The sequence below is a fragment of the Ornithodoros turicata genome, unplaced genomic scaffold (assembly GCF_037126465.1).
Source record: "Ornithodoros turicata isolate Travis unplaced genomic scaffold, ASM3712646v1 ctg00001170.1, whole genome shotgun sequence".
Lineage (NCBI taxonomy): Eukaryota > Metazoa > Arthropoda > Arachnida > Ixodida > Argasidae > Ornithodoros > Ornithodoros turicata.
Window position 1 is genome coordinate 31110 of NW_026999487.1, and position 27596 is coordinate 58705.

The following is a 27596-nucleotide window of genomic DNA, read 5'->3' on the forward strand; positions in this document are numbered from 1 at the left end:
CACCACCACCACCACCACCACACTGTACGGTGTTTTCCGAAGGCGTTGTTTCAGATCGTGCAACTTTTCCTCTGCAAAATTCCGTCAGATATTATGATTGTGGTGCATTGTGAATAAAATGCCTATGAATAACACTAAATAGTTGGCACACTATAGTCTTAGTTGCGCATGTGCCATAGAAATCCAATCATCATTATCATTATTATTATGATTGTCGGCACGAGCGCGTGTGGAACATTGCATACGCTGACTGAGCAGTACAGTACACCTGTTACGTGGGCGCTCGACAAAGGCAGTTCTTTTAAAATGAAGCAAGTCATCCTCGCTCTCATATCGCTCTGCTTCTTCGGTGAGTTCTATGAAAGCTTTTCAATGTCCATAATTTTTTAATATACTGGTGTTGCATCTTCACCTACATCTGCAGTCGCGAAATGTTCCTCTTACATAGAAGGGTTCCTCCTGTGTGAGTTTGCCCCCTCATGAGATGAAAATAACGCGTTTACTTCCTGATGATTAAGTCTGCATTCATGTACCAACTGGCGCTACTGTGCAGAAACCCTGTGTTGTGTGAATTCTTAGCGCGTACCAAGTGCATCCGGGCAAAGTGAATCCTAGTAGATCGTTAGTATACAACCGTTTCATGTACGTCTCTGTAGCACCATATGATTCACTTGAGACAGCCTTGCTAAGCCTAATGGATGTTGAAGCTACCACCCTGTTAAAGGTATAAAAGCGGTAGTGGGTAGACTAGGCTAGGTTCGTGAATTTCAGCGGGCGGGGGCGCTAGGCGGTTTTGGCATCAATTCGTGCGCCCGATCGTCGTTACCTCCTGAGTAAGATTTGCAGATCGTCTTGAAGAAAGCCCCAATAAGCCCACAGTGGACGTTCATTGAGTCCTCATCTCCATTGTTATTTCGTCTTCTTTCACTTCAAAGTATACGTCTCCTTGCCCACCAAGTGTTGGCTGAAGGTAGAATCTACGTTGCCTAATGTTTAGCAAAGTTGAATGTATAATTATAACACTGGATCAACGTTGTTTCAACTGTTTCTAGTGAATCAATAAGTAGCAAATATTTACGTTGATTGTGCAATCTACATTCAACACATTCTCGACGTTTGACAGAATTTAGAACTAAGTTACTGAATAATTTCAGGCTGTGCTTGCAGACCTCCTGAATGTCTCAAACCAAAAGCTTAGGAAACCTTTATCCGTTTATGTTTACAAATCAAGCGTGCTACCATTCCCGCTTGAGTTGTAACATACTGAAACGTGGGTATAACTTCCCCCTGGAGCTTTCTGCCATAGTCGAGAGTGTCATATTCATCCATTCTAATTCCTAAGAGACGTAGACGCGGCCGCTTATCGGCGCCACGAGCTTCACTGTCCCACCAGACTCCCATCTGGCAACCTGGATCTCTTCGTCGTTTGGTAATCCTAGAGTTTCTGTTCTAAGGCCCTCGGTACAGGGACAGTTGCACAATCCAGTAAGACACGCATCTAGTCTTCCATCACAGACACACATGCTTTACGATGCCGTGCTGTGACCGCTCGCCTTCGCTTTTGTTTGTTGCAATGGCTGTCGTCAACTCGAAACTTTCACAACACGAACACGTACGCTCTTCTATGAACAATCTGAGCCTCTCCTATTTGCTCTAGCTGAGGCTTTTATCCGGACATTTGTCATTGCGTTTTGCGAACGCTTCGAGGATCGGGCCTGTCATGTACCTGTTCGCCTTTGTGACTTTTACAGCGCCAACTGTTGATAGCAGGCACACCAGAGATCTCTCGATCGTCCGTGGAATGCGAGTATCACGTGACCCCTTCCCGGTTAATCGAAGTATTCGAAATTGGTCGTATGACGGGAATTCGCACTGACCTTGTCAGCGCCAGCGCAACTGACATCAACAAGCGACACAGCCAGCCGCAGTGTCATAAGCGTCAAAAGAGACTTCCTGTCACGAACACTAGCAAATCGGTGTCCGCGCTCCGGTATTGGTCCGCAGTCATCATGTGTAATCTGTGTAATCCTCAGTTAAATAAACCTTCATCACCCAAAATGTGGCGCTGGTCTCCCCCCAAACGGAAGAAAACTTCCTGCTGTGCTTCTGGGGATTTCCTTTCCCGGCCATTTGGATCTCCGTGGAGGACTGACATTTTTCCGACAAACATCCACCACATCTCCGAGTGGCCATGGTTTGGAGTTCCCACAAATATCCGTCGTTTCCCTCACAGGAAGATACACGGAGATCCTGGAGAAGTTGTACGGGCTTACTTGCGTTCGTGCTATTTTCGTGCCCTGTATTTTCTCATTATTATTGATACTGTTTATTGAGCTGTTGCGTAAGTAGACAGACTCCTACTGAGTTTTTTTATGCCTTTTTGGTTCAGCTTCTGCCACTGCATCTTTCTTTCTCACCTGGTCCTCTTTGTTTCTGCCTAGTATTTCTGTTAGGGACATTGCGCGTGAAGCTTTAAAAGCAAAAAGAGGTCTCAGAACCATGAACTTAGGAAGCCAGTGGCATAGCTTTCCAAAATAAAACATACTCTGTATATTGATTGTCTCGCGAACTTCCACCAATTCTAGGGTACCGTTTGCCTGTGAGTCAAGCTAAAAGGTGAGGTGTTTAATTTTAATGCGATTGCGTATACCAGCAACACTGGACTGAAGAACTGCTTGGTGTATTAACTCACTCTAACGATAACGTCTGTGTTTCTTACTGCGTTCGATTTGAGACATTTAGCTGGTTCAGCGAAAGCCAAACTCACGACGCGACAAACCTTACCATGCTCGCTGCAACATCCCGTCAGGGACCATATCTGGACAATTCTTCGAACGCCCGTTACGGTACATCCGCAGGATGTACAATTAAGGGCGTCCATTCACGTAGCTCCCAGAGATGTCTATCTGATATACATTTCAGTACATATACTTTGGGATCTATTTCGAACGTTCGAAGGAGATAGTGTTCTGTCTGGGCTATGGAAAACGCTAACAACCTCAACTGCCATTTCTCCCTCCCTTTTTGTTGTCGGAAATGGCTCTGGCCCCGATGCCCGCCATTGCTGTGCTACGATTATTATGAAGGCAGATTCATTTGTGTAACAAACACAGACACACACAGAAAACGGATCCTGGAATGGTCCACAAAGACAAAAGCCGAACAGAATTTCCAACAAGAAGCGAACTAGCACACGAACTAGTTTTCGTCGTTCACACTTCTCTCCCAAGGGTAATGGCTATACGCGGGGGATCTGGCAGAGAACGACTCTTTAGCGGTTTTGCTTAGCACAGACTATGTGACTGTCGCTTGCCGTGGAAATGAGAGCAAGCAACACAATTTATTGAATCTGCGACGTGGTTGTGGGCATGCACCCTGACCATTTAACTGCCGCCCACTTTTAGCAAGAGAGGGCGAAGGAATAGCTTACTTGCGAAGCTCTGACATAGCGCGGGACCCGCCCGAAAAGTTTGCTCACGTGTGTACCTCCACCACGACGCGGAAAGGAGAGCAGTGCATACCCTCAACGATGGCCTGTAACGCATTCTAACGCGTGGCCCTAAGCGCTTCACGACAACCGTCACCGGGTGACAGGAAGTTAACACTAAACACGCGAGCGGCACCGGCTTTCAAGTAAAAAATCATATGCTGTTCTTAAAGGCTCTCCTACGCAGCCGACAGATACAGTACAGTTGGCGATACAACGTTCATACATGATCGGTCCCCGCAGACGAGCACGATGGCCACAGCGCCTGGTCTTGATAACCAGGTCCCCCAAACTCACCTCGGAAAAGCGTGCAACGAAGAAGGCCGGTACCAGATACCCCACCGTTGCCGTTCCGGATCACTTCAGCGCGCTAAGTTTAGCTGCAAAATGTTTTTGTTGTTTCTGCGAATGAATCTAGTCCTTATATGTCCAAATAAAACGCGTATAACAACTTTCTGTGTCGTGTTTCACTTTTTGGTCCCGTTTTTAAACGTGTTCAGCGATCGGAAGGATCTAGTGCACGGCTGCGTGCATCACAAGGCGTACCTGTCGTACCAGGCGCCTCAGGCGCAGTCGTCCATTTCTCCTTCGGTGACTTGGCCTGGCTTGGATTGTGCTCCAACTGGAGCTTTAGCGCGCTACAATCAAACGCAAGCCAACGTCTGGTAACAATGGGGTATCTAAGGGCGGCCTCCGGCATTGCACGCATCGGGATAGGAACAAATACATGGGAAAATGGCGACCTTTGGGGACCTGTTGATAACCTTTCGCTCCTTCCCTCACTGGAAGGGGACTACTGTAGGGACACAGTAGTCTACGCCACCTTATTTTCTTTATACGACTTAGACAAGAAATTAGACAAGGCGGGCTACAAACAACGACGACACAAGCACCTAGGCCTACAGCCACTAGAATCAACCTGGTCAAGCAACTCAGGAAGAAGAAACCATGACGCCAGTACATTTTCCCGTCGATCGATATCTTATCTTGTTCTTGTTCTTTATCTTCAGCGACGAACACAGAATCCCTGCCCGTATATCTTCCCCCGTCTTTCCCTTTCTCCTTCTCCCTCCAGGAGCTCTCAAGCTATACACGAGTGCTGACGGTTCGGCAAGCGGTGTAAGAAACAGTTGGAGTTTCGCGTTCATAAAACAACTCGCGGCTTCATTTGTTCATGCATGGCATCTTGTGTCTGCTCTATTTATCCCGTCCTCCACAATCTGTTAGAACCCAACAGGCTCTCAAATAGGACGTCCGCCTGGCAGAAAAAAAAGGTATCTGGTTAGTCCCCATAATAATTTTGAAAAAATGACGTACATTAAAAAAAAAAAAACCTGTATGATGCATCCTCATCGATAGAAATCGAGATACAGTGAACTTTCTAGTGTTATAGAGTATTATTCCATTACCACTGGTAACTCTACACTATTAGAATGAACTACACCACCCTAGGCAGCACATAATGTCGAACCCATATTGGCTGGGCAATCTACAGAAAAATAAAAAAATGACACCAATATTACTACCGTTACCCGGGCTCATCGTTGACGTTATCACAGATGGCGAAATGTGGTAAATAGGGGTTTGCCGATATAGGCAGCCAATATTGGTTCAATAGGGAGCCTGTTTGCACTTTTCATGCTCACCTGGGACCAGTATTGGCCAACCTGGCAGCCCATATTGATCCCATAATCGGCCAATGTTGGTGTATTGCCTGGGACAGCATCGTCCTAGCTAACCATCTCGGATGACAACGTTCTGAATCGTGATTTGTTGAAAACGGGAGGCGGACCCTATTCTGAGCTTATAGTACGCCCATCAATGGTATCAAAATACGCTCCGCCTCTTGTTTACCATCAGGGGCAAAAAGGTCGTTCGCGATGATGGTTAGCTAGGAGCGTGCTATGTGGTGAAGTTCATGTTTAAGAAGTGCATGCATAATTCAAATGACGTGTGATTTGCATCACGTGTGTCCGCATATCATATCCTTCGTTTGCAGGCCCTTTTGCAGAAACGTGCGACTCCACAACAATATCCGAGGCCAACATTGACTGCTACAAAAGATTTGAAAAGGAACACGGCGGCCTTCCCCGAAAACCAAATGATCCAATTGAGCCAACTGGGAATATAAGATTACTCTGTTGGTGAGTGGTTTTTCGCGTGCACGAAGTGGTTGCACGGCGGTGCCATCAGAAAAAAATCACCTCTTCACCCCCCCCCCCCCAATCCACATCTGTAGAAACGGCCTTTGTAATGGAAATCTGATATTTCTACGACCTTGCGTCACAAGTACTGAACTGCGTAACTAAAGAAGAGGCAACGCTAGGGCAGCGTCAGAATAAATGAATGAATGCCGGGCTTTGCGTCACAATAAGGCAGAAGTCGCGCTAATGCAAATGTAGCACCCCTAGATAGGAACCATCCTGTTTTGTGCTCCATCTGTCCAGCGTTCATCAATTTAAATACACCCGACTGAATGCTATGTCAGGCTGCAATTTCCATCAGAAGCTCCCTGCCATATAACAAGTTTTTCTATGCCATCTTTTCCAGTATGTTAAAATACAACAAGTATTGCGTTCCGAAACTCCTAGAAGACAAAGGATGCCACCCCGCTGCTGCTCTACAATCTGCGACGGAGATAGAGACAAGAATGAAAAATTGTCCAACAACCAACCCGATATGTGAGCATAACAGCCGAAAGAGTATTGACATCATAATGCATCATAATGGCGTCCTCTGACCGCATAATGCAGCCTGAAAACGTTACCATTTTACCGGCCTCGGTGACTCAATTGCTAACGTGATCGGAAGTTAGCTGATACCAAGGTTTCAGCTGCCAATCCAGCACAGGACGACGGCAGCATTTCCTGACAGTCGACAAGTTGTTCCGAGAGGCTGCATTAAGCGAAGGACGTTAAACACAGTGCGCCGTGCGCTGATTGCTTAAAGCGCGACGAACGCAGGTTACAGAACTCTCAGGTGGGCAAAGTTATTCCGCAAACAGACCACTGTGGCGTCGCTCATGATCATAGTGGTCTCGTGACTTAAAGGCACTCCAACCAAAACCTCAATGTTTCGTGTCTCATGCATATAATTTTATGCTTCGGCATATTTCTCGTTGATCGTTATATAAGAAGACGGTTGTATGCTGCGCCTATATCGGAGACATTTGGTCGCATCTGACGTCATATTTCTGGACCATTTTAACCATTTTTAACATTTGCCAATCTCTTTATCTTCGCCTCCGCCCACGTAATTTCAAAGCGGAGGTCATCGGCGTAAAACTTGCGATAGAGCTACATAAGCGCGTGCTTCTAGCCTATTTCGCGGTACGCATTGAGTGAATTCGCAAAGCACCACTAGCACCCAGCACAACTTCTGAAAGCGGAACGTGCGACAAAGGACTCAGCGAGTTGAAGTTGTGCTTTGTAAAAAAAAAAAAAAGAACAAAGGAAATCAAATTTATTTATTTATTTCAAAAAACCCCAAGGGTCCGGAGGACATTACATGGGGGGTGGGAACATTATATTGGAACACATCATGGAACATTGAGAATGGAAACAGTAATAACAGAAATAAACAGAAAACAGAAATAAGGAAACAAAATAACAACAACATCTTGGAATAACAGGATAAGAACAATACAAGTAAGTATACAAAGCGATAAACTCAGCAATACAACAGAACGAACACTAGTATTGAAGATGAAGAAAGTGAGAGAGGGAGCTACGGAAAACTGTATGGTCGTCAATGGTAGCGATTGATGATGGGAGGTTGTTCCACTCAATGGTAGTTGTGCAAAAAAACGATTTGGAGAACGCGTTAGTAATACAGAGGAACCGAGTAACCTTGTTAGTGTGATCAAAGCGAGGAAAAATGACACTCGAGCGTGTGATGGGTGATTGTCGAGCAGGCAAGGTGAAAAAAAAATCTATGGTAGAGGGTTAACTTGGCGAAGCGACGACGATGTTCGAGCGGCTCGAGGTTGAGACTTAGTTTTAACGCGGAAACAGAGGTAGTGAAAGAGTAATCGTTGACAATGAAGCGGGCAGCTCGATTTTGAATGGCTTCGATTGCATGACAGAGATAGTTTTGAGGAGGGTCCCATATTGCGGATGCGTATTCAAGCTTGCTTCGTACCAGAGTGGTGAAAGTTAGAAGCTTGAGATGGACAGGTGCCGATCTTAGGGTGCGTCTGACAAAGCCCAAGGAGCGAGAAGCATTGGCCACGATGTGATTAATGTGTTCATTCCAAGTTAAGTTGGAAGAGAGATGAACGCCAAGATATTTGTAGGAATCTGCTCTGGTTAATACTAAATCGCTAATTGTGTAGCAGAAGGGAGGGAGATAAGAAACACGTCGGCGAGAAAATGTCACGATGCAGCACTTAGATATATTCAGGGGCATTTGCCACTCATCACACCAGCACTGAATTATTGCGGTATGTGGGCACCGCCCTCTGGAAGCCAACGATATCGGTTTGTAAACATTCTACTAATATGCACTTTGCATATTAGTAGAATCCCCGATACTCCCGAGCCTCAATTTTCATATTCAACATAGACTCACTACGAATTAAATTCGAAAAACCGTACAGAGCAGACAAGTCGGCCCGTGACACGAAATATTTGAAACGTGCGATTAGGATCTACAGGGCCCCTGTATGTACATTATAACCTCTTGTACCATATTGTCATTGTCAAATAAATCTGAAATCTGATAAGATTCCTTCTACGATACTCAGTCCTGGTGGTCGCACATGCAACGTAACGAGACGTGACAGCTCGGGTCTGAACTTCAACTTGTCGTTATCCCATAACGCGTGTTATATGCATCACTTCCGCCCGTAATTCGACACGAGCTCTTGCGCAAGACTCCTGAACGAGTCGTTCAGGCTAACGAAGTGAGCTTTAGCGATGGTTTGCTGTGGTCACAATCTCCATTGTGGTTAGTGTGCACATTACGAGAAGCTCATGTGGTGGAGAAGCTCCCGTGCTCTCACACATGCCCATTCTCATGCTCGCTCGTTCATCATCTTCAGCTTCTTCTCGTCCCACTGGTGTAGCTTGCTAGTCGTGTAAAAATAATGAACAAGAAAGTATAGCACTGTAAGTATAAACGTCGACCAGTAGGCAAAACTTGTAAACTTGCCCCACGATGGTGTCGGATGAGATTGGTCTTAAGAATGACACGAGAAGTAGCGTTTGCTCAGTTGTTGCGCACATGGGAGTCCGAGGCCAGAAAGGGAAGATGTAGTGGCATCAGTAGTATTAGAGGACGAGTAGGCTGGCCTTTCTCTTCAGCATAAACACTTATTTGGTTACTTCTATGTAAGTTTCTGTTTCAAGCATCGAAGTACAACGCGCAGCGTTACTGTTAGGCTTCACAAACAGCGCACTTAAAATAAATTTCCAGTGTGGTGAAACGTTTTTGTAGTCAGCATGAACAATATTGAACCAGGAGAATGTTAACTATTCAAGAGAATCTACCTCAAGAAATGTGCCGAGTGCTCTGCTCTTCACATTCAAAACAACATAAACACTATGCCGCAATGTACTCTAAAAGAGAAGAACTCAAAACTACTATAGGAATCTAGTAATATAGGCATCGCCTTAGATGTTCATCGCAACGCCGGTAGCTACCAAGACGGTGTGAATTACTGTCGCAAGTCCTCACAAACGTTGTGGACAGCGCTTTTTGGCGGGCGAAACTACACAAATGTGCCTCGTCCAGTTGAAAGGCATCCTGACGCCATCGAGTTCATGCCAGATCGAAAACTCCATCAGAGTAAGTCCTAATGGAACCATTAGACCAATATGCGTATTGTAATTTTCGACATCTTCAATAGGACCAATGGTTTAGCGGTTTGATGGGACCATTAGGACAGATGACTTGATGGGAGCACCATAAAAGTAAAAAAAAATACACAACGAAAATGTGTTTATTTTTTTTTCCTTTTTGTTACCAGGACTTTTGGAAATATACAAGAGGTGTTCAAGTCAAACCATTTTTCGAAAAAGTAAAATGAACTTATAGGCGAGAAATTAGTTTTATTTTTCAACGTAATCTCCAGCTGGCACTAATGCACTTATTCCAGCGTTTCACGAGGGCTTGGATGTCAGCAGCGTAAAAGTCCTTATCGGCGCGTTCTTGACCGCATTCTTGACCTCATCGTCGCAGCTGGAGTGGCGGCCCCCAAGGAACACCTTCAGTGACCCGAAGAGATAGAAATCGCTGATTGCAAGGTCTGGACTGGAAGGGGGATGTGGCAGCAATTCCCAGCCAAGTTCCTGGTACAGGGCGTGCACTGTCCTGTAGGAGGAGGACTCCTCTGGTGATGAGGCCCGGCCGCTTTTGCTTCAGCGCCTATGAACTATTGATGGCATTACCACTGGCCAGCAAATCAACGTGAACAACGCCAGCCTTGTCCCAGAAAACCGTGGTCATGACTCTACCCGCAGACTGGGTGCTTTGGAATTTCTTGGGAGCTGGCGAGCCCGGATGCTTCAACTGTTTTGATGCGCGTTCAGACTCAGGAGTGAAATGGATCACCCACGTTTCATCGCACGTCATGATCCGATCAAGGAACGGCTGTCCTTCAGTGTCGAAACGGTACCTTAGCTATGGGAGATTTCCAGTCTTATCTGCCGGTCAAACACGGAGATCTGCCTCGGGACCCAACGGGCACTAACTTTCCGAAACTGGAGGTGTTCATGAATGATAGTGTTCAACGTTCCCACAGAAAGGTCCGTCTTTCGAGCCAGTTGGAGACATGAAAGTTCGAGACGAGCCAGTTCGAGACATGTTTCCCCTTGGTACTTGAGGATCAGGCGCTCCACAAGTTGGATGTTTTCAGGAACTCTGACACTGGCCTCTGAGCCGCCCCGGCCGGGATCGTCCTGCATTGATGTACGGCCGTCTCGGAACCGTTTGCGCCACTCAAACCCTTTGCTGCTTCTAAGTGTATCGTGGCCATACTGAGCCTGAAGTCTTCTTTGAATTCCAGATCACATTACGCCTTCATTCACGAGAAACTTCATGACAATACGCTGCTCGATGTGCGCGCTCACCTCCTTGTCGGCCATCTTGTCCAGCACGTGTCTTCTGTTTTGCACAAACCGCAGAGGATACATATCTTTCGAGAACTCAACAGCTAAACTTTCCACTTGCTGCAAACAGCCACCATTTTTCTTCGTGAGGCCAATGCAAATCCGTCGAACCGACTGACAGCGTGGGCGTTCAAGCGAAATCACGCGTCCTACAACTAATGCCCATGCACAACACACACTCTGTTCGGACGTTTGATTCGGGCTAAAATGTCGCTGGTTCCTCTTATGATAACGGAATTATAGCAGGTCAAGTAGAACACACAATGTTTGATAGGAACGGATATCTCTTCGATAACGCTAGGTGCTTTCAAGTTACTGCAGACAGTGTGAGTCTCTGATGTGTATGTCTGTCAATATCACGAAAGTGTTCCGCTCCTTTGTACTCTAGGATGGAGTTAGAAATTTTTGGTCCATACACTGTTGCGATCCCAATGAAGACTGCTGGGGGATGTTTGGCATTGGCAAATCCGTGGGACTGCCCGGGTCCTTCAGCAAGTGGGACATAGCATCTGTTCTTCGTTTTTATGGCGATGCAGTGTTGTTTCTGTAATGCTATACAACGTGGATCAATAAGATCTGAAGAAATGAAGAAAGCAAAAACAAGAGAGAAGTAATAGCAGTGGTGGGCATTGTACCGAAGAATGCTTTATTATTACACGGGCTCCCCTTTGACGTTATTGCAAATATTGGCGCAAAATGGACTTGTAAATATGGGGAGACCATATTGGTCTAATATTGCCACGTATCGTCTTTGGGGCGACCACACACAACATCAACAACTGGCAACGAGGCGTCGAACGACGGGCTGGGGCCCGCGACACGTCGCGCTACATGGCAAGCGATCTTTCCATCTGCTCCTTCGCTCACATGAATCTCAAGGACGGGCCGACGACCTTGGAGAGGCTTCTGTATTTCCTTCTCTCCACCGACGCGGGCTTTCTACAATGTTCGCCGCTGTGTATAAAAGTTTGTGAGCTCCCAGTCCGAGCATTATTCCTTTACCTTAGTTCTGTCCAAGAGCTCCCGCTCTTGTGTTAGCCAGCTAAGCAGCTGAATAAAGTGTTCGCAGATTATTCGCCGTCTCGCTCGTCTGTTTTTCATCCGTGACAATATCAAGCCTGGTTGGACTCCCATACTGGCCCCATATTGGCAGACCATATTGGACCTGTATTGGTAATCCTGGTGTCCCATATGTGTCCAATAATGGACCAATGAGTGAACCTAGTGCAGGGATCACAGGAAGTGTTCTCTGCATAATGCAAAAAATAAAGAAAAAGAAACCCTGGCCTGGGCATAACTAGAGAGACGACTACGTGAGACTTGCATAAGTTTAATCTTTACAAGAAAGCACATATAATTAAACATGACTGCGAAGAGAAATAGGACTAGGGTAAGGTAGGGCAAGATGAGTCAGAAATTAGCAACTGAATATGGATTTTTTTATGTTTCGTGTGTTTTCTTTAAAAACACCCATGGGCACATTCTGACAAATATAGAGCTTCTGATCTGTAAATCAGAACTCACGTAATAGGTTCTAAAATAAACGCAGAATAAGAAATTTAAAAATGCAGCGCGTGGGGCAAGATAAGACACGCCGTGGTAATGAACTATACGAATTAGATCTAATTCAAGCACCTACACGGCCCCCTTGAACCCACCCCGTACATGACGAGCGATAAAACCAGACAGAACCTGGTGCCATTTCCCTCCACCGTCCTTTGCAAACAAGGCACCGTCAGTTTGATGTGTCGCTCGTGGCTCACTTTTGAGTGCACTTCTGCTTCTGCAAACATTCTAGTGCACAGGAAAATTCTAGACAGTATGCAAAAGAGGAATCTCTGAGTAACCAGCATAAGGCCACCTAATAGTTTCTAAGTTACATTAAATTCAAATTGCGCTACGTCTAAATTACGTTAAGTTGTCATGTCTTGCCCCGTGGATACCACCGGATGCTTTAATACTTCAATTAAAGGCCGGATAACCGAGAGTATCCATATTTTGCATATATCTAGTTGAATGAATAAAGTAATAGGATTTGGACTTATATTGACAGAATAAACCTGCGATACGCTGCTGCGCAGATGACAAGAAGAGGGACTACAGAAAATCGCGCCTTTTTCTGGGTCTTTACATTCCCAGGCAGAAGTAAACAATTTTTTTTTCTCTTCAACGCAAATACCAATTCTCGCGTGCAATAAAGCGGTCATGCAGAGCCACCTATGAGGAAAGTTTCAAGCGCATGGGGCAATGCGTCTCTGAGAGGCGGCGTCGAGCAAAAAATGTTGACGTTGCTCGGTGTATCATCTTGCCCAACGTTACCTTAACTGGGAAGAGAAACACCGTAATGCAGTTAGATCAGAAAAGGTGTCTTAGGCTGGGTGAATAGGGGCACCGAGACGAGAGTGTTGTTTCCCCATTCCGATCATTGATTTCTGTCATGACTGCATCAATTCAGCATGCCACACAAGGCAAGGAGGCAATACTAATTCTTGACGTGTCCGTGAGACATCCGTCATAAGTGGGGCATGTGTTGTAAAAAATATAAGAACCAGCTGCGCGTTCCACTCCAGGTCGCTCGCCCTAGAGATGTCCAATGCGTTTTGTGCGCGCTATGGGGTTGACATGGACGCCATGTGCACGTAGCGTTTTCATGCGGGAAGAAAAGTTCCCACGAGTTTCGCCCTTTGGGCCTTGGAGCAGACAGATGTAAACGAAAGGAAAGTTAGGTAGCAAGCGAGCTGGTGGTGGCGATCCATGACTTGAAAACCCGAGACGAGGTAGGGGCGTCACCGTGTTTGTGTGTGTCTGTTTTCGTCCCTACGTCGTCTCGGGTTTTCAAGTCATGGATAGACAGATGTAGTTTTACATATATTCTAAGCGTGCCATTCGTGTGCAGCACTCGCTTCTTGTCTCTGCTGTTTGTATATTCTTCGCTTTTAGCACTTTTGGTTTGCGATGTACCACCAAGAGACGATATATATACTCGTCGCGTACCAATATACTTGACGTCTGACGTACCAAGACTGAGAAGGAATGTGCATGTGCTTGAGAGATCAGGGACCAGAAAGGGACTATATGGGCGGGGAGGTACTGGACGAGCGACTCCACGCAGTGGTATTTTCAGACACGAAATATCCTCGCGTTGGCCCCTGATTCACGGAAGTTTCTCTTTGACCATCTCCCACCTGACGCAGAGTACTTCGTTCTATATACTACTAAGTCAATTTTGTAGAATCCTCAAAGAAATTTAGATACCGAAGCAATTGGAAGACTAAGAGGGCCACTGGTATTTGGGGCAGAGAGCAGTCCAGGAAGAAGAGTCTCTTCTTAAATTTCTGACGAATGTTTGTTGGGGCACTCTGCTTATACCACATACTTCGTTTTCAGGCGTCCCTCCACCACAGTGCAAGCGAGGCTTACCCGACGCCAAACTCATTTGCGAGTACAGATATAAAAAGGAACATGGAACCACAGCTCCAAAGCGTCGTGCAGACCTGCAAGCGAGAGATCAGGGCCGCAACAAGGTGTACAAAAAACGTTGCTGGTAAGCTCTTCCCGTTGAAGTTGCGCAGCCGCATTATGACATTGAATATGTGGATGAAAGCTGCTCTCATCCCGTTCCACTCACTGCTAGAGTAAGTCTTCCTAGAGTACTTCCTGTGCGTTGCGCTATAGCTGATGTTTGAATGGACGAGTAACAAAGAAGCACGAGCGACAATGAGGGGGCTTGTCTGTGACTGAGTTTCCGGCCTCAGCGTTTCCGGAGGCACTGTAACAAGACGTACGACACCGGAGAAACGGAGAACACATAAACACGCAGCAGTAAAAGTTTTCTCAAACAGAGCGAAGCCCTTCTCAGCAGACGGCAGAGCTGAAATAGTTAGGTCTGTGGCACACGCTGAGATTACTTTTGTGCTTCATCAGCGGTTTGAGCGGATCACGAGGAGATCAGGCTTTAATATAGCAATTGCAATGTTCTCCTTCAAGTTACTGTCAATGTTCGAGTCATTGTTAATTAGTCCCCTAATTTGGGAAAAAATACGGTTTCCTAGTAGCACCCCTGCCGAGTAATCCAATGAAAAAACTAAATGATTCCTAAGCTAGCTTCCCCTGTTAAGAAAATGCATTGGAGCTAAAAAGAAACACCCTGTATATTCATAAACTTCAAAAGCGGGGGAATAATCGAGGAATTTCTGCGCGTTTACCACGTATGGTTGTTTCAATAGTCTTCTTGAAGGTTGTTCGACGAGCGCCCTTTGTTTGCACAAAATACGGGTTTCTCAGAAAAGGGATTTACGGTTGTTTCAGTCACAGAGATGCAGAAGGTGTGGGTTCGAGTCCTACAGCTGGCTAAGCTTTTCAGTGACTTTCATCCTTCACGTTTCATGCCGGACAAGCTCGCTGAGAACATGGCTTCTTTCAGTGTTAAGCTGGTGTTTACGGAGATGGTCATTCGGACACCGTCCCTTCTAGCCTAAATAACACAAACCACGCACAAACGGGATACCATAATCAACGAAAATGGTTACATAAGACAAGCGGTTTGCGCTAATTTACAGTAGAGACATGTAAAACTGAAGAAAACAGTTTGCTCAACTTTAAAACACTCGAGAACACAATCTTGAAGTCCAAATATAGAATGACTGAAAATTCAATCTACCGGCAAGGAAGTAAAGAAAGTTCCTCAGGAAGAGTTCAGAGACTGTTTTTCTGGGAATCGTACATTGGCATGATATTCAAAGGGTTATGGTTGACGTGTTAAAGGTTCATCCGGATTGAGGGCACGGGGGAAGAAAATGTCCATTCAGTCTTTTACGAGCGAGGTCAATGGGCCAGCGTGGGGCGAGGGGGGATTACCTCCACTGTGATGTCCACATACTTAGATCGTAAGATCCTCGCTAGAGCCTACTGAAACAAAAACCCATACACTGGTTTGACAGACTACATGACATGACAGACTACAACCAACGTAATTAATACAACACGTGGATATTCATGCGTTATAGACAGATATTCATGAACATCTCTTTTGTGCAAAAACAGGGCCGCTCGAGGGTGACCCCTCAAAAGAAAAAAGAAAAACACGTGACAACTCCGTAAGCAGTCCCCCTCTTATTCGTGTTCCCCCGCTTCGGAGGTTTTTCAATGTGTACGAGTTCGTCGTCAATTAACATTTTTGCTGTGTGAGAGAACTTTTCTGTGTGTCTATGTCTACTCCATATCTCAGAGAGTCCTGTCGCTGTCGTGCACCAGATAGTCACCGCCCTGCTACTTCTTTCAGGCACAATAATTTGTAAGAAAGCCACTCTTATGTGGTACTAACGTAATATCGCTAACCGGAAATCCCATGAGTAGGGGGTGGAAACCTGGCGCCACACACACTGACATTACCGTGAATTATCAGGTTTTACGTTTAACGTAGTCAATGCGGAGAGAGACGATCTTTTTCACCTCTCCCGCGCAGCGCGCCTTCTTGCTTATTCGAAGAGGCCCAATCAATGGCCACGTGACAATTTCTTAGCCCTCAGTACGTTACGAATATCTGCAATTTACCACGTCTTTGCATGTAACTCTTTCCAGTCTAATGCAATTCAACAAGGATTGTGTTCCGAAAATACTCCAAGAAGAGTTCGTATGTAGTGATCCAGATTTTCTTGAGATGTTCTTCGAGCAAATACGAACTGAGTGTGGAACATCCAAGTTGGACTGTACAGGTGGGTGTTATTGAAAGTGACGTTCTGCATAGAGATGCGAAGCCCCGGGAAAAACGGAAATTTTGAGGAATAAACCGTTTTTTTTATTTTCCTCGTCTCCGGAAAAATAGCCCAGAATTTCCCGGCGACAAAATTGAAAAACGTGAATGTTCGTCCCTCTGATGGGTTCCTAGCCGCCAACAATGCCTTAGGCACCTCTAATCCGCCAACAACCACCAACTTAGTGCTCCGTCTGGCCGCTTCGAGCGATCGCCATCGCGATCGCATAATGTCGGAATTCTAGTCGGAGTCGACACGATGTTCTAATTACCTATCGCTGTCCCATGGGATGATCTGCTCAGCATTTATGCCTAGAGGATGAGCAGTAGCTCATTGTATGCTGTGCTTTGGACGGCAATGCTTCGACTCAGCAGTAACCGCGTTTGTTTCCATATTCTCAAATTTTTCTGAAAAAAAAAACCAGAAAAATGCTTTCTTTTTTCCTTGAGCGCTTCAAAATGTCCGAAAATTTTGCATCTCTTGTTCTGCAGCAAGCAGTCAGGAGTCAGCGAAGATATCACAGAAAATTTTCTGTGCGTAATATCAAAAAAGTGCGAGACTGAACACAACTAGAGGGACTCAAACCAGCAGAAGTTTAATTTTCACGAGACAACTCACGTGCCTATCAGGGTGACTGGTAAGAAAAAGAGGAGGAAAAGGAATTAAAAGGACCAACCTAAGACAGGAAGGAACCAGGACAAGCGAATGTAGGACAGTTAGGTCACAGAAGGCATCTTAGGCTGCTGGACCAGGCACACCCAGGCGAGACTTCTCTCTGCACACTTTTGCCCCATTCCGACCAGTGATTGCTCATGACGAAGTCGGCCGCTGGAGGCAAAGAAATATTAATTCTCGAGTTGTCTAGGCGACATCCGTTCTTGCTGGGGCACGTAATATAAAATTATAAACGTAGACAGTATTAAAAAAAGAACTGGTTCCCGTTGCACGCCGGATCTCTTGCTCTATAGACATCCCATGCGTTTCGGGCAGTCGCAAACGCCACGGTCATGACCATGACGTCGTCAAGGGCCCACGACTGTGCGGCGTTTTGGTGCGGGAAGAAAAGGCCCACGCGCTTCGGCCTTTGGAGTTTGGAGCAGAGGGATGTACAGGGTGTTACCCTATAAAAGTCTACCCGCGCCGGCACTCCATGCTTTGCAAATACACAATGCAGACGCAACATTGTACGGCCTGCATGTAAAGCTCTTAGGGACAATCAACCATGCTAAATTTCCACGTGATTGAGCCCCGCTATGAGAAGTTATTACGCGAAACGTGTGATTCCCGTAGTCAAAACAACCAAGATGACGGTTTGTCATAGGGCAGTTAAGATGCTGCTCCCCAGACGGCGACGAGTCGCTTTGGCAGAGGCGTGTCCTCCGTACTGCAAGCCAAGCAAACTTTACCGCGGAATCCATTACAAATATTTCATCTGGAAGGATTAACTAACAGGTAGAAAATTACGCTATGTTCGCGGCACGTTAGTTTTTAAAACTTTCTGTAAATCTGTATTGTTGGCGAGGGCAGCTTTTACGTTATTTCGCTGTCTTTCAGTAAGCAGACAACTGTTTTGGTTGTCGTCTGCTAATTACGCCGGCCATTTGTTCAAGGCAAAGTTGAAGGCAAAAAGGTTAACTTGCACATAATGCTTTCCAAACACGGAAGCGAAATCGAAACACGCAGGTTATGGGGAACCGCAGTTCCAAATGGCTCGCTGCGTGATGTTGTGCGACTCGTCGCCGTCTGGGGAGCAGCGTTAGCAACATCCGAAGTGCTCTTCACAACACCGCCATCTTGGTTGTTTTGACTACGGGAATCGCACATTTCGCGTAATAACTTCTCATAGCGGGGCTCAATCGCGAGGAAATTTAGCACGGTTGATTGTCCCTAAGAGCTTTACATGCAGGCAGTACAATGTTGAGTCTGCATTGTGTATTTGCCAAGCGTCAAGTGCCGGCGCGGGTAGACTTTTATAGGGTAACACCCTGTAGTTTCCGAGGTCTTGTTAGCGTGTCGCTCCCGTGTAAAAAAAAAAAGTTGTTAGGTTCGCTAGCTGTCTCTGCTGCTTGTATTGTTGTCCTCGGTGTTAGCACTTTTACATGGCGATGCCCCACTGGCATAAGATACACGCTCTTCGCCAATTCCAATCGACGCCTGACGTTCCAAGATTGAGAACGAATGCCAATATACTTGAGAGAACAGGGAAGTGAACGGGGGGACGATGTCTCCTCCTATTGGTCCCAGATCTACGGAAGCTTCCCTTTTACCAGCCCCCAGTTGACGTAAGGTTGACTAAAAGGTTTTTGAGGGATCCACAAAGAATTTTAGAAAATCCTGCGAGGAAGAGGGCCACTTATGTTTGGGACAGAGAACGGTCTAGGAAGAACAGACTCTTTTTACATTCCTGACGCGTGTTTGTTGGGACACTCTGCTTATACCACATATTTCGTTTTCAGGCGTCCCTGCACCACAGTGCGATGACGAACAACTATCCAACGCGAGGAAAATTTGCGATTACAAATATGCGGATGAGCACGGAACCATAGCTCCAAAACGTCGTGCAGCCCTAAAACCTAGGGATCTGAGCCCTGCTGAGGTGCACAGACTACAATGCTGGTAAGCGCTGTTCCACGTGCAAGCGGACGTTAAGGTTGCGCAGCCGCGTTGTGATAGTGAATATGGGGATCAAAGCTGTTCTCACCCCGTTCCACTCACTGCGAGAGCGCGTTGCACTACACCTCGTATTTGAATGAACGACTGGTAACCGAGAAACTTGAGAAGACCATGGGAGGCATGAATGGGACTGAGCTTTTCCCAATTGTGCATGAGAGACGCAGGCGACACACAAACACGCAGGCACTTTTCTCAAACATGTCAAGGTTTAATACGTGACAAACAAGTAGAAGGACTGCTTACGCAATTACTACGTATGGTTATCGCCATAGTATCCCTGAGGATTGTCCGCCAAGAGGCCCTCTCTTTGTAGAAAATACGGGTTTCACAGAAAAGAGGTTTAGAATTGTTGCATTCACTGAGATGCAGGACAAGTTCACTAGGCTTCTGTCGGTGTTAAGCTGCTGATTACGAATACGGTCATTAAGATACCGTCCCTTCTAGCCCATATAACACAAGCCACGCTCAAACGGATTACAATAGACAACGCCTTGGTTACAGGAGACAAGCGTGTCGCGCTGATTTGCAGTTTGAAAAAGTGAAGAAAACCTATGGAGTTTGCTCATTGGAGAACACATTGGAGATTGGAGAACATTGGAGAACATTGGAGAACACAATATTCATGTCCAAATGTAGAAGGATAGAAACTGAAGCGAACCGGAATGGAAGCATGAAGGATGATGCCTCACATAGTCATGTGCTGATATGTCGAAGAGGGACTGTCCTACTTGTCAGCGTCCTCATAATTGACACGATATTTAAGGGACTACGGACGACGCGAAAGGTTCATGCGTGTTGTAGGTCCATAGCCATGGGGGAATAAAAACGACCATTCAATCATTTCCCCACAAACGCACAGGGTCAATCGATCCCTCACAGTATCATCGTGTTCTCGTCCTTCGATATGCATCCCAGAACATCCTGAGGATGACACTCGCGGATTGTTCGTGAAGAGTCATCAGGTACGTCCTGCGGCTGTTCCCCGGGGAGCTAGCAGGATGAGAAATATTGTTTCTTCAGTTTACCTGCTAAAAAACCCGAAACATTGAGTAACACATTTATTTCGTTTTCTAGGGCAATCCTAGGGGCGAGTGCCCTGGGTAGAATTTATCTGCCTAAAAACGTTCTATGATACATTGAGAATTTATCACGGAAAAAGTTAGAAACGTGAGAGAAACGATCCTGTCACACTGCTGACTGTTCTGCTGACTTTCAAATGTCTTACCCGACTGTATCGAGCCAGTGTCACTAAGAAACAGACTTTGCATCGAAGGGTAGTTAATGCTTCAAGCAATTCCTCGCTTGTGTATTGTTCGATCGTTTGCGTAATTGAAATAAACTTCGACAGCGCACACTTCGCTTTGTGTCGGAGGCGAGCAGGACTCTCGAATTTACGAAAGGCTGCGTAACAAGCAAAAAAAAATTTAGTAACAGTACCTGTAGTATATATGTGTTTTATCTTCAGAACGGAATTCTAATATACCTTTGGAAGTGGGGTTCTCGAACTTAGTGCTCCTCATAAGATTTTTCTCCGTATTTGACAATTTATATTTCTCTATGCTTTCTTTCGAAACCGCCGGGCTCGTTGCCCGTCATACGATGTACAGGAAATGGACAGGTAAATTGCGGCTGTTTACCAAAATGAGTGGAATCAGTAAAACAGAACACATCGGGACAGCTCGTGTAGTTTCGTATCAGTTACCATTTTTCGTAAAGGAAAGGAAGAAGCAAATAACGTGCAATTAAACGAAACTAGATTACGTCTCTAATGTATCATCACACTGTCCTAAAGTTGTCCTTAATCGAGTTCTGAGGTCATCCTGAGTGCACCATATAGTGCCCCACAGTGACGATGAGGACGCATGAATTGAGGATCAGATTTGACTTTCTTGCGTGTGCCACACCTGTTCATACATGGTTCTCTTAGAACATCATTGGGATGACAGTGTGTTCTTGGGTTTAGACCGAGATTAACGGGCAGCTTTGCTACGGTGTTTACGACATCGCATCCATTATTATATGCAAATGTTTTGACCACAGAGTGCTTGCTATAACCTCCTGAAAGCTTTCTCATACGCCGGTTTGACTGACGTGAACCAAAGTAATGAACACAGCTGTAAGATAGTGAGGCATTATACACACATATTCGTGAACTCTTATTTCGTGCAAAGAAAGGGCCACTTGCGGGGACCCCTCAAGTAAACTGTTCACGCGGTAATGCAATCCTTCTCTTATTCATCTTCAGCCGCTTCGGAGGTATTTGAATAGATATGAGTTGGCCGTCTATTCAACTTTGCTGCGTTTCAGAAAAGACTATGTCCACTACCTGTCTGCGGTATTGCCCTCTCGCAATCATGCAGCAGCTAGACACCGCCCTTCGACTCCTTTCTGGCACGATAATCTTTGAGAGATGCCTACTCCAGTGTCATACACACAGAACATTGTTCCACTGAAATCACACGAGTCGAATATTTTTTATTTTATTTCAGTGACAGCATAAAAGTGATACATTAAGGCTGAAAGGCCATCCGGATCATAGCCGAAGCTAGTGCGATCCGTAGAAACATGTCAAACAAATATATGACAGCAGTATACACTGAACCCCAATACTACTACACTAAAAATATAGTCACAAAAATCCTAAACAGTGTTATCTATATTGATTCAAGACTAGTACTGTGAAGTAAGTGCCTATGTAATGCTAATTTAAAGTTCCTAGATGAAATTACAGATAGTGGTAAGGAATTCCACTTAATTACACCTTGATATTGTAAAGTACGCATCCCATGCTCATTCGCTTGTTGTTGTACTAACAGATGATGCCCTAACACAGAGCGGCTGGTGCGAGTTACAGAGGAAAAATGAAGACCTAGAACTAGCCCTTCAGTAATAATACATTTCCTTATCATCAATACAGTCCTTTCAAAACACAGTGTGTTAAATGGCAGAATGTGCAGTGTTTCATACAAAGGTAGACATGATTGCCTAGGATGTGCATTTAATATTGTGCGAATTATACGGTTTTGAAGAAGTTCAATGGGTCTTAAGTAAGTTTTATAAGTGTGCCCCCATGATTCAACGCAATATAAGAGGTGACATTGGACTAATGAGAAATACAGAGTTCTTAAGACAGCCAGAGGGAAGATTTTGCTCACCCTGTACAAAGCACCACACGCTTGAGATAACTTAGAACATACTTGTGAAATATGTGGCTTCCAGTTAAGATGGAAGTCTAGCACAACACCCAGGTACTTAATACTATTAAGGCGTTCGATGGGTAAGCCCTTGATGATAATATTAAATTTTGATAAGTCAACACTTTTACGATGCGAACGAAATACTATGTATTTTGTCTTCGATATATTTAACTCAAGGGCATTGTTTTCTAACCATTCGAGAAGCAATGGCATAAAAGAAGCAATGTTGGTTCGAATTGTATCTATACATTTGCTAGTAAAAAACAACGCCGTATCATCAGCATACATAATGCAATTTGAAGACATTCCACTAGGGAAGTCATTTACATACAAAATAAAGAACAAAGGTCCCAAGGCCGAGCCCTGGGGGACGCCAGTATGTATTGGGAGTGACGAAGAGTGGTGCCCGGCAATAGATACAGTTTGTATTCTATTGCTGAGGTAACTGGAGAAAAACTCTAAAGAGTGGCCTCTTATACCATATTTAGACAATTTAGCGAGGAGGATATTGTGTTGAACTGTATCAAAGGCCTTCTTCAAATCTAAAAAAAATGCCAACACAGTATTCACCTCTATTAATAGTACTGTTGATAATTTCAGTTGCTGAAAGTACAGCAGTAGCTGTGGACCTCGACCTGCGAAACCCATGTTGGTTTGGGCTGATTATATTGTGTTTTTCAAAGAAAGTTGTTAATCTAGAGAATAGTACTTTTTCGAAAATTATGTTAAGCGCGCTTAACACGGAGATTGGGCGGTAATTAGTTAAATTATTATAGTCGCCATTTTTATATACTGGTACCACTCTAGCACTTTTCAAGATAGCTGGATAGCGAGCCTCAGCAATAGAAGAATTAAAGACTGTAGCCAGCACTGGACATAGGATATCTCTATTCTGCCGTATTACCTTCATAGTGATATTGTCACTGCCAGGCGAAGTATTATCAGAACACTTATTTATAGCCTCGAGAATATCGTCACAAGTAACATCGAACAGTGCAAACGTATTCTCATTACTGCCACGGTACGCGCACTCTCCCTGAATTGCCACGGGCTCTATTCTAAGAACGACCACGTGACAATTTATTAAACCTCAGTATGTCAAGCGTTTCTAATTTACCTCCTATTTGCCAGTCTATTTACGTTGTCTACCTCATTTTCAACCTTTTTTTCAGTCAAATGGAATACAACAAGGTTTGTGTTCCACGAATTCTCAAACTTGACGGATGCAGCGATCCAGATTTTATTGAGATCTTCCTCGAGCAAGTACGCGATGAATGTGGAACTTCCAAGTGGAACTGTAAGTACAACAGTGAGAAGAATATCGTGGCATAATGCGCACTTCATTGCTTCATTGGCCACAGCCCGGTTGGTAACACCAGTGTTAAAGGAGCATGGAAAAGAAATTTCACTATATGAAAAAGTTGGTTTTAATTTGTCAAGCACATATGTAAAAATCATTCTCGAAAAATATTCTTACCGAACAATATATTGTTACAGCACAATTCAATTGATAGAATCGCTCCCGTGGCGGAGGCTTAGCGCGCTCGTCTCACGAGGCACACCTCATTGACTGTGACGTCAAACGTTAAAAGTGCTCTCATTCGTTACGAAAAATTCGAGGGATGCTCCTCTTTGACAGCTATTCATTGTGTTCTGTTGGCTTGAGGCATGAAACAAAGGTGCAAACAAAGGATATAAAGCAAGACGCTCATAATCATCATAACGAGAATGCGATCGTGTCTCATAGCCCTTGCTTATCTTATCGTATGTACGTATCGGTGTCACAAAGAGTGCCGCTGGCTCACGTGAGGCGATAAACAGGTTTCGCGCTGCTCACAATGTAGTGCAACATGACGCGGCTCTTCTCGTATTCGTCGCTGGAAAACAAGACAAACAAAGTGCGCCCTTTGTGTCTGCAACTTTTTTAAGATCGTTCAACGATCGCAGCTTTGACTGGTACTGTAGCTGGACACACTTCCTTCCCCACATTCCCACCATATATTCACAAAAACGCGATTTAAGGAATGGGCGCCGCGATTAGTGCTGCCACCCCTGATCAGAATTTAACACGAAAAGCACAACATCGTATGAGACACTTAGCAGACATGTCGTTAATGCCCCACAGCATATTGTCATGCTAAATTCTCCTCTAAACTATATACATACATACATACATACATACATACATACTATACATACATACATACTATACATACTATACATACATACATACTATACATACTATACATATATTCGTATGTTCTGTTTCAGGTGGGACTGCACCGAAGTGCAACGAGAAAACAGTGACCGACGCCGACACTGAGTGCGGCACAAAATACACGCAGGAGCACGACGCTAGTACTCTAAAACCCAATGAAGACAAGAGCAACGAGATGCGCAAGCAACAGTGCTGGTATGTGGTTTTCTACTTGTGCAGTCCGGCAGTCATGATAAAGGAAGTGGACCAATTACTCTCAGAGTTCCAGGTAACGAGTTACAAGTAACTCCTTTGATTTGAGGAATGGAATGCATCTAATGGCATCTTGGCATACATTTACTGTAACTAAGTTCCTTTTTTTTGGTAACTGGTAATTGAACTAGGTACTTTTGCGCAGTGGTAACTTTCAGAGGAACTCGTTGCTTTTTCAGGTAACCTTGCCACAGTAGGCTAAGTTAAGTTCCAAGTTACTTTTAACTCGCTTTTCACTCACGTCCAGATACTTTTTTTGCTTCCTCTCCGGTTCCTTCATGGCATTGTTTGCCATGAAACGTGACATTCAATCAATGGGAGTATTCTGTTCAGGAAGTAATAACCGCTGCCATTGAAATGAAGCTGAACCATTCTGCGGTTACAGGGAGTAAGATGCAAAACGTCCTGAGAAACGTCATCATGACATTGGTGGACAAACTAGAACCGAAACAAATCGGAAGGAGAGGGTTGGGTTCCACGGGTTGCACTCCTCCGCAAGCAACTCGCGGTTTAACTCAGCTGCTCATGCGCGCTGCAAGTGCGTAATGCGAAGTAACTCGTTATTTTTTTACGTAGCTCAGTAGCTTACGGTTACGCTAGTTACGCTTCCGGCTGAAGAACTTCGTTATTGACTTAACTTGCAACGAGCCTTCTTTTTTTTTTGACGGGTAACTTCTCAATCTATGCTCTCAAACATCACACCAGTAGTGGAAACCAATCTTGCAAATATTGGGCCAATGAGGTAACTGCAAACTGGTCCCACATTTTTCTACACACCTTAATCCGGCCTCATTTCGCCACACGCACAACTGACGCTGATTTTCCCGTTACATCGGATCAAAGGCTATGTCAGAGTCTGCATGCATTTGAATGTCATCTTTTCCAGTTCCATGGAATACAGCAAGCACTGTGTTCCCGAAGTGCTAAAAAGGAAAGGATGCAGTGATGAGATTGCTGCGTCTTTCATTGCACAGAGGAAGAAGCTGATGGTGGTAATGTGTGGAACGTCGATGGGGCACTGTGATTTCTACAAGAGCAAGAGCACTGGCCATATAATACATCCCATATGGACTTCGTCAACATTCATCTTTGTGATGTCGGTGGGAACAAGCGGCTTTTACGGCCGGTTATGATATCTGCAGGGTTAACTTACCATTATAAATGATCATTATCAGTTTTATTTTCTTGATATTTTCAATAGTTAGCATCGAGGCACAACGACAGGCAATAAATAGGTGCTATGCGGCAATGCCTTCCTTCTCACTCATGGGGTGTTGGGAACTTCTTCCCATTATTTATCTTCTTTTTTTTTAGGGGAGGGGGATGTGCAATGTCTAACGATCATTGTTATCGAAAATATACATGACTGACGTTCGGGAAACGCACGTGGTCTAACGACGTGGCTCCAAGATCTGGGAAACACATCGCTGCGGCAAAGGCAGGGCGGGAAAGGTAATAGATTAAAGGATTCTTTGCATACAGTGATATACTCATGACTATACACCCTGTGAGCACCCTGTAAGTGTGAACAATGAACAACCCTGCGAACAACGAGATACAAGCATCGCGGCTTATCTCTTTGTAGACAAGCCGCGATGCTTGTAGGAGACTATGGGACACCACTGAGGTGCGCTCGTGTGACCCGTTCGACCTTCAGAGGCCTGTTGGAGCGTCTACGCGTTAGCATCGAGAGCGTCAGAGGGATAAATTCTGAATTCCTCTCGAGGGCGACGAACTGGAGGGGGCATATGCAATGATGCTGAGCAAGATCCTTCCTGATCGACTACTGCTCGAACTAATGTGGGGGTGGTGTTCTGTGCAAATAACGAGCACGGGAATGATTTCGCCCCCTTATTTCCTCTTTCCTTGGAACACCAGACCCTCACAAATGCTGACGAAATGACAACATCTAAGACAGCCAAATATTCCGTTATGGAAGTCCCCCACCAAAGATTCACCTCTGACGTCATTTATTTACAATCCAAGTAGTGCGCGCAACGGATGGATGGCGCTGACGGTCTCTATCGAAGCATCATACTGGAGACTCAGGGGCCCATGGGATTTACGCTACCTGTTTAGATTGTGGGCATCCGCCTCGGATTAACGGACGCATGTGCAAGGTTTGTGTGATAGGAGGAGACTCTCCTATTTCCGATACGTTATTTAAGCAACGGCAGAAGGCAGTTGGGGGCATTTTTTCCTTCTCTGGGTCGAGAGGCGGAACGTTGCTGCACTGCTTTGGAAAATGTAAGGAAATAACTATTTATAATTGGGTGTTTACGTCGCGAGACAACTGAGATCATGAGCGACGCCACAGCGGTCGGTCTGTGGATTGCTTTTGCCCACCTGAGGGTTCTTTAACGTGCGATGAAAGCTCATCACACGGCACCCCGTATTTAACGTCCCTCGCGGAAGACGGCGTGTCTAAGCAACTTGTACCCTGCCACCAAGTTGCTGGCGTCCTCGGCCGGGCTCGAACCCGCGATCTCGGGATCAGAAGGCGAACACGCTACCGACTGAGCCACCGAGGCCGGTAAGGAAATAACTCATCTTCTGTTCAATTGCTCTGTTCGTGTTCTTCGGTGTTACGGCGTGTTGAATACGGAACCACCCAGGGTTTGTGGGCCGCGGTTACCAGAAGATACACATTGCACGCAATATTCAGGCGAAAGCTGTATACGTACTAACAAATCAGAACATACTAACAATCTTTGTAAAAAAAATATTGGGAACTGTAATAACACATATTGCGAACATAATTACTTTTGGTATTTCGTACATATGGCACCGTACCGCGTTGTCAGTGCATTGTGAGTGAGGTTCGGGAGCTACAACCACGTAAACCATAGATCTCCTCAGGGTGTTTTAAAGACATCGTTGCTGGGACATTGATGTCATCCTTTGGAC

At 45.2% G+C, this 27596-nt stretch overlaps 2 protein-coding genes across 3 annotated transcripts; both read left to right on the forward strand.

Annotated features, from left to right (window-relative positions):
- The first annotated feature begins 227 nt into the window (after window positions 1–227).
- Window positions 228–15074, forward strand: LOC135376599 (uncharacterized). The gene is made up of 5 exons (XM_064609125.1): window positions 228–349; window positions 5487–5631; window positions 6038–6168; window positions 13984–14140; window positions 14834–15074. The coding sequence occupies exons 1-5, from the start codon at window positions 307–309 to the stop codon at window positions 15072–15074; spliced, it is 717 nt and encodes a 238-aa protein (XP_064465195.1). The 5' UTR covers window positions 228–306.
- Window positions 15075–16197: 1123 nt separating this feature from the next.
- On the forward strand, window positions 16198–25856 carry LOC135376597 (uncharacterized). Of its 2 annotated transcripts, none has more exons than XM_064609122.1 (5): window positions 16198–16310; window positions 18806–18965; window positions 23392–23516; window positions 24491–24632; window positions 25576–25856. In XM_064609122.1, the coding sequence occupies exons 1-5, from the start codon at window positions 16256–16258 to the stop codon at window positions 25820–25822; spliced, it is 729 nt and encodes a 242-aa protein (XP_064465192.1). In that variant the 5' UTR covers window positions 16198–16255; the 3' UTR covers window positions 25823–25856. The 2 variants fall into 2 exon arrangements, with proteins under 2 accessions (XP_064465192.1, XP_064465193.1); XM_064609123.1 differs by having other exon boundaries at window positions 24491–24705; window positions 25576–25649.
- Window positions 25857–27596: the final 1740 nt, after the last annotated feature.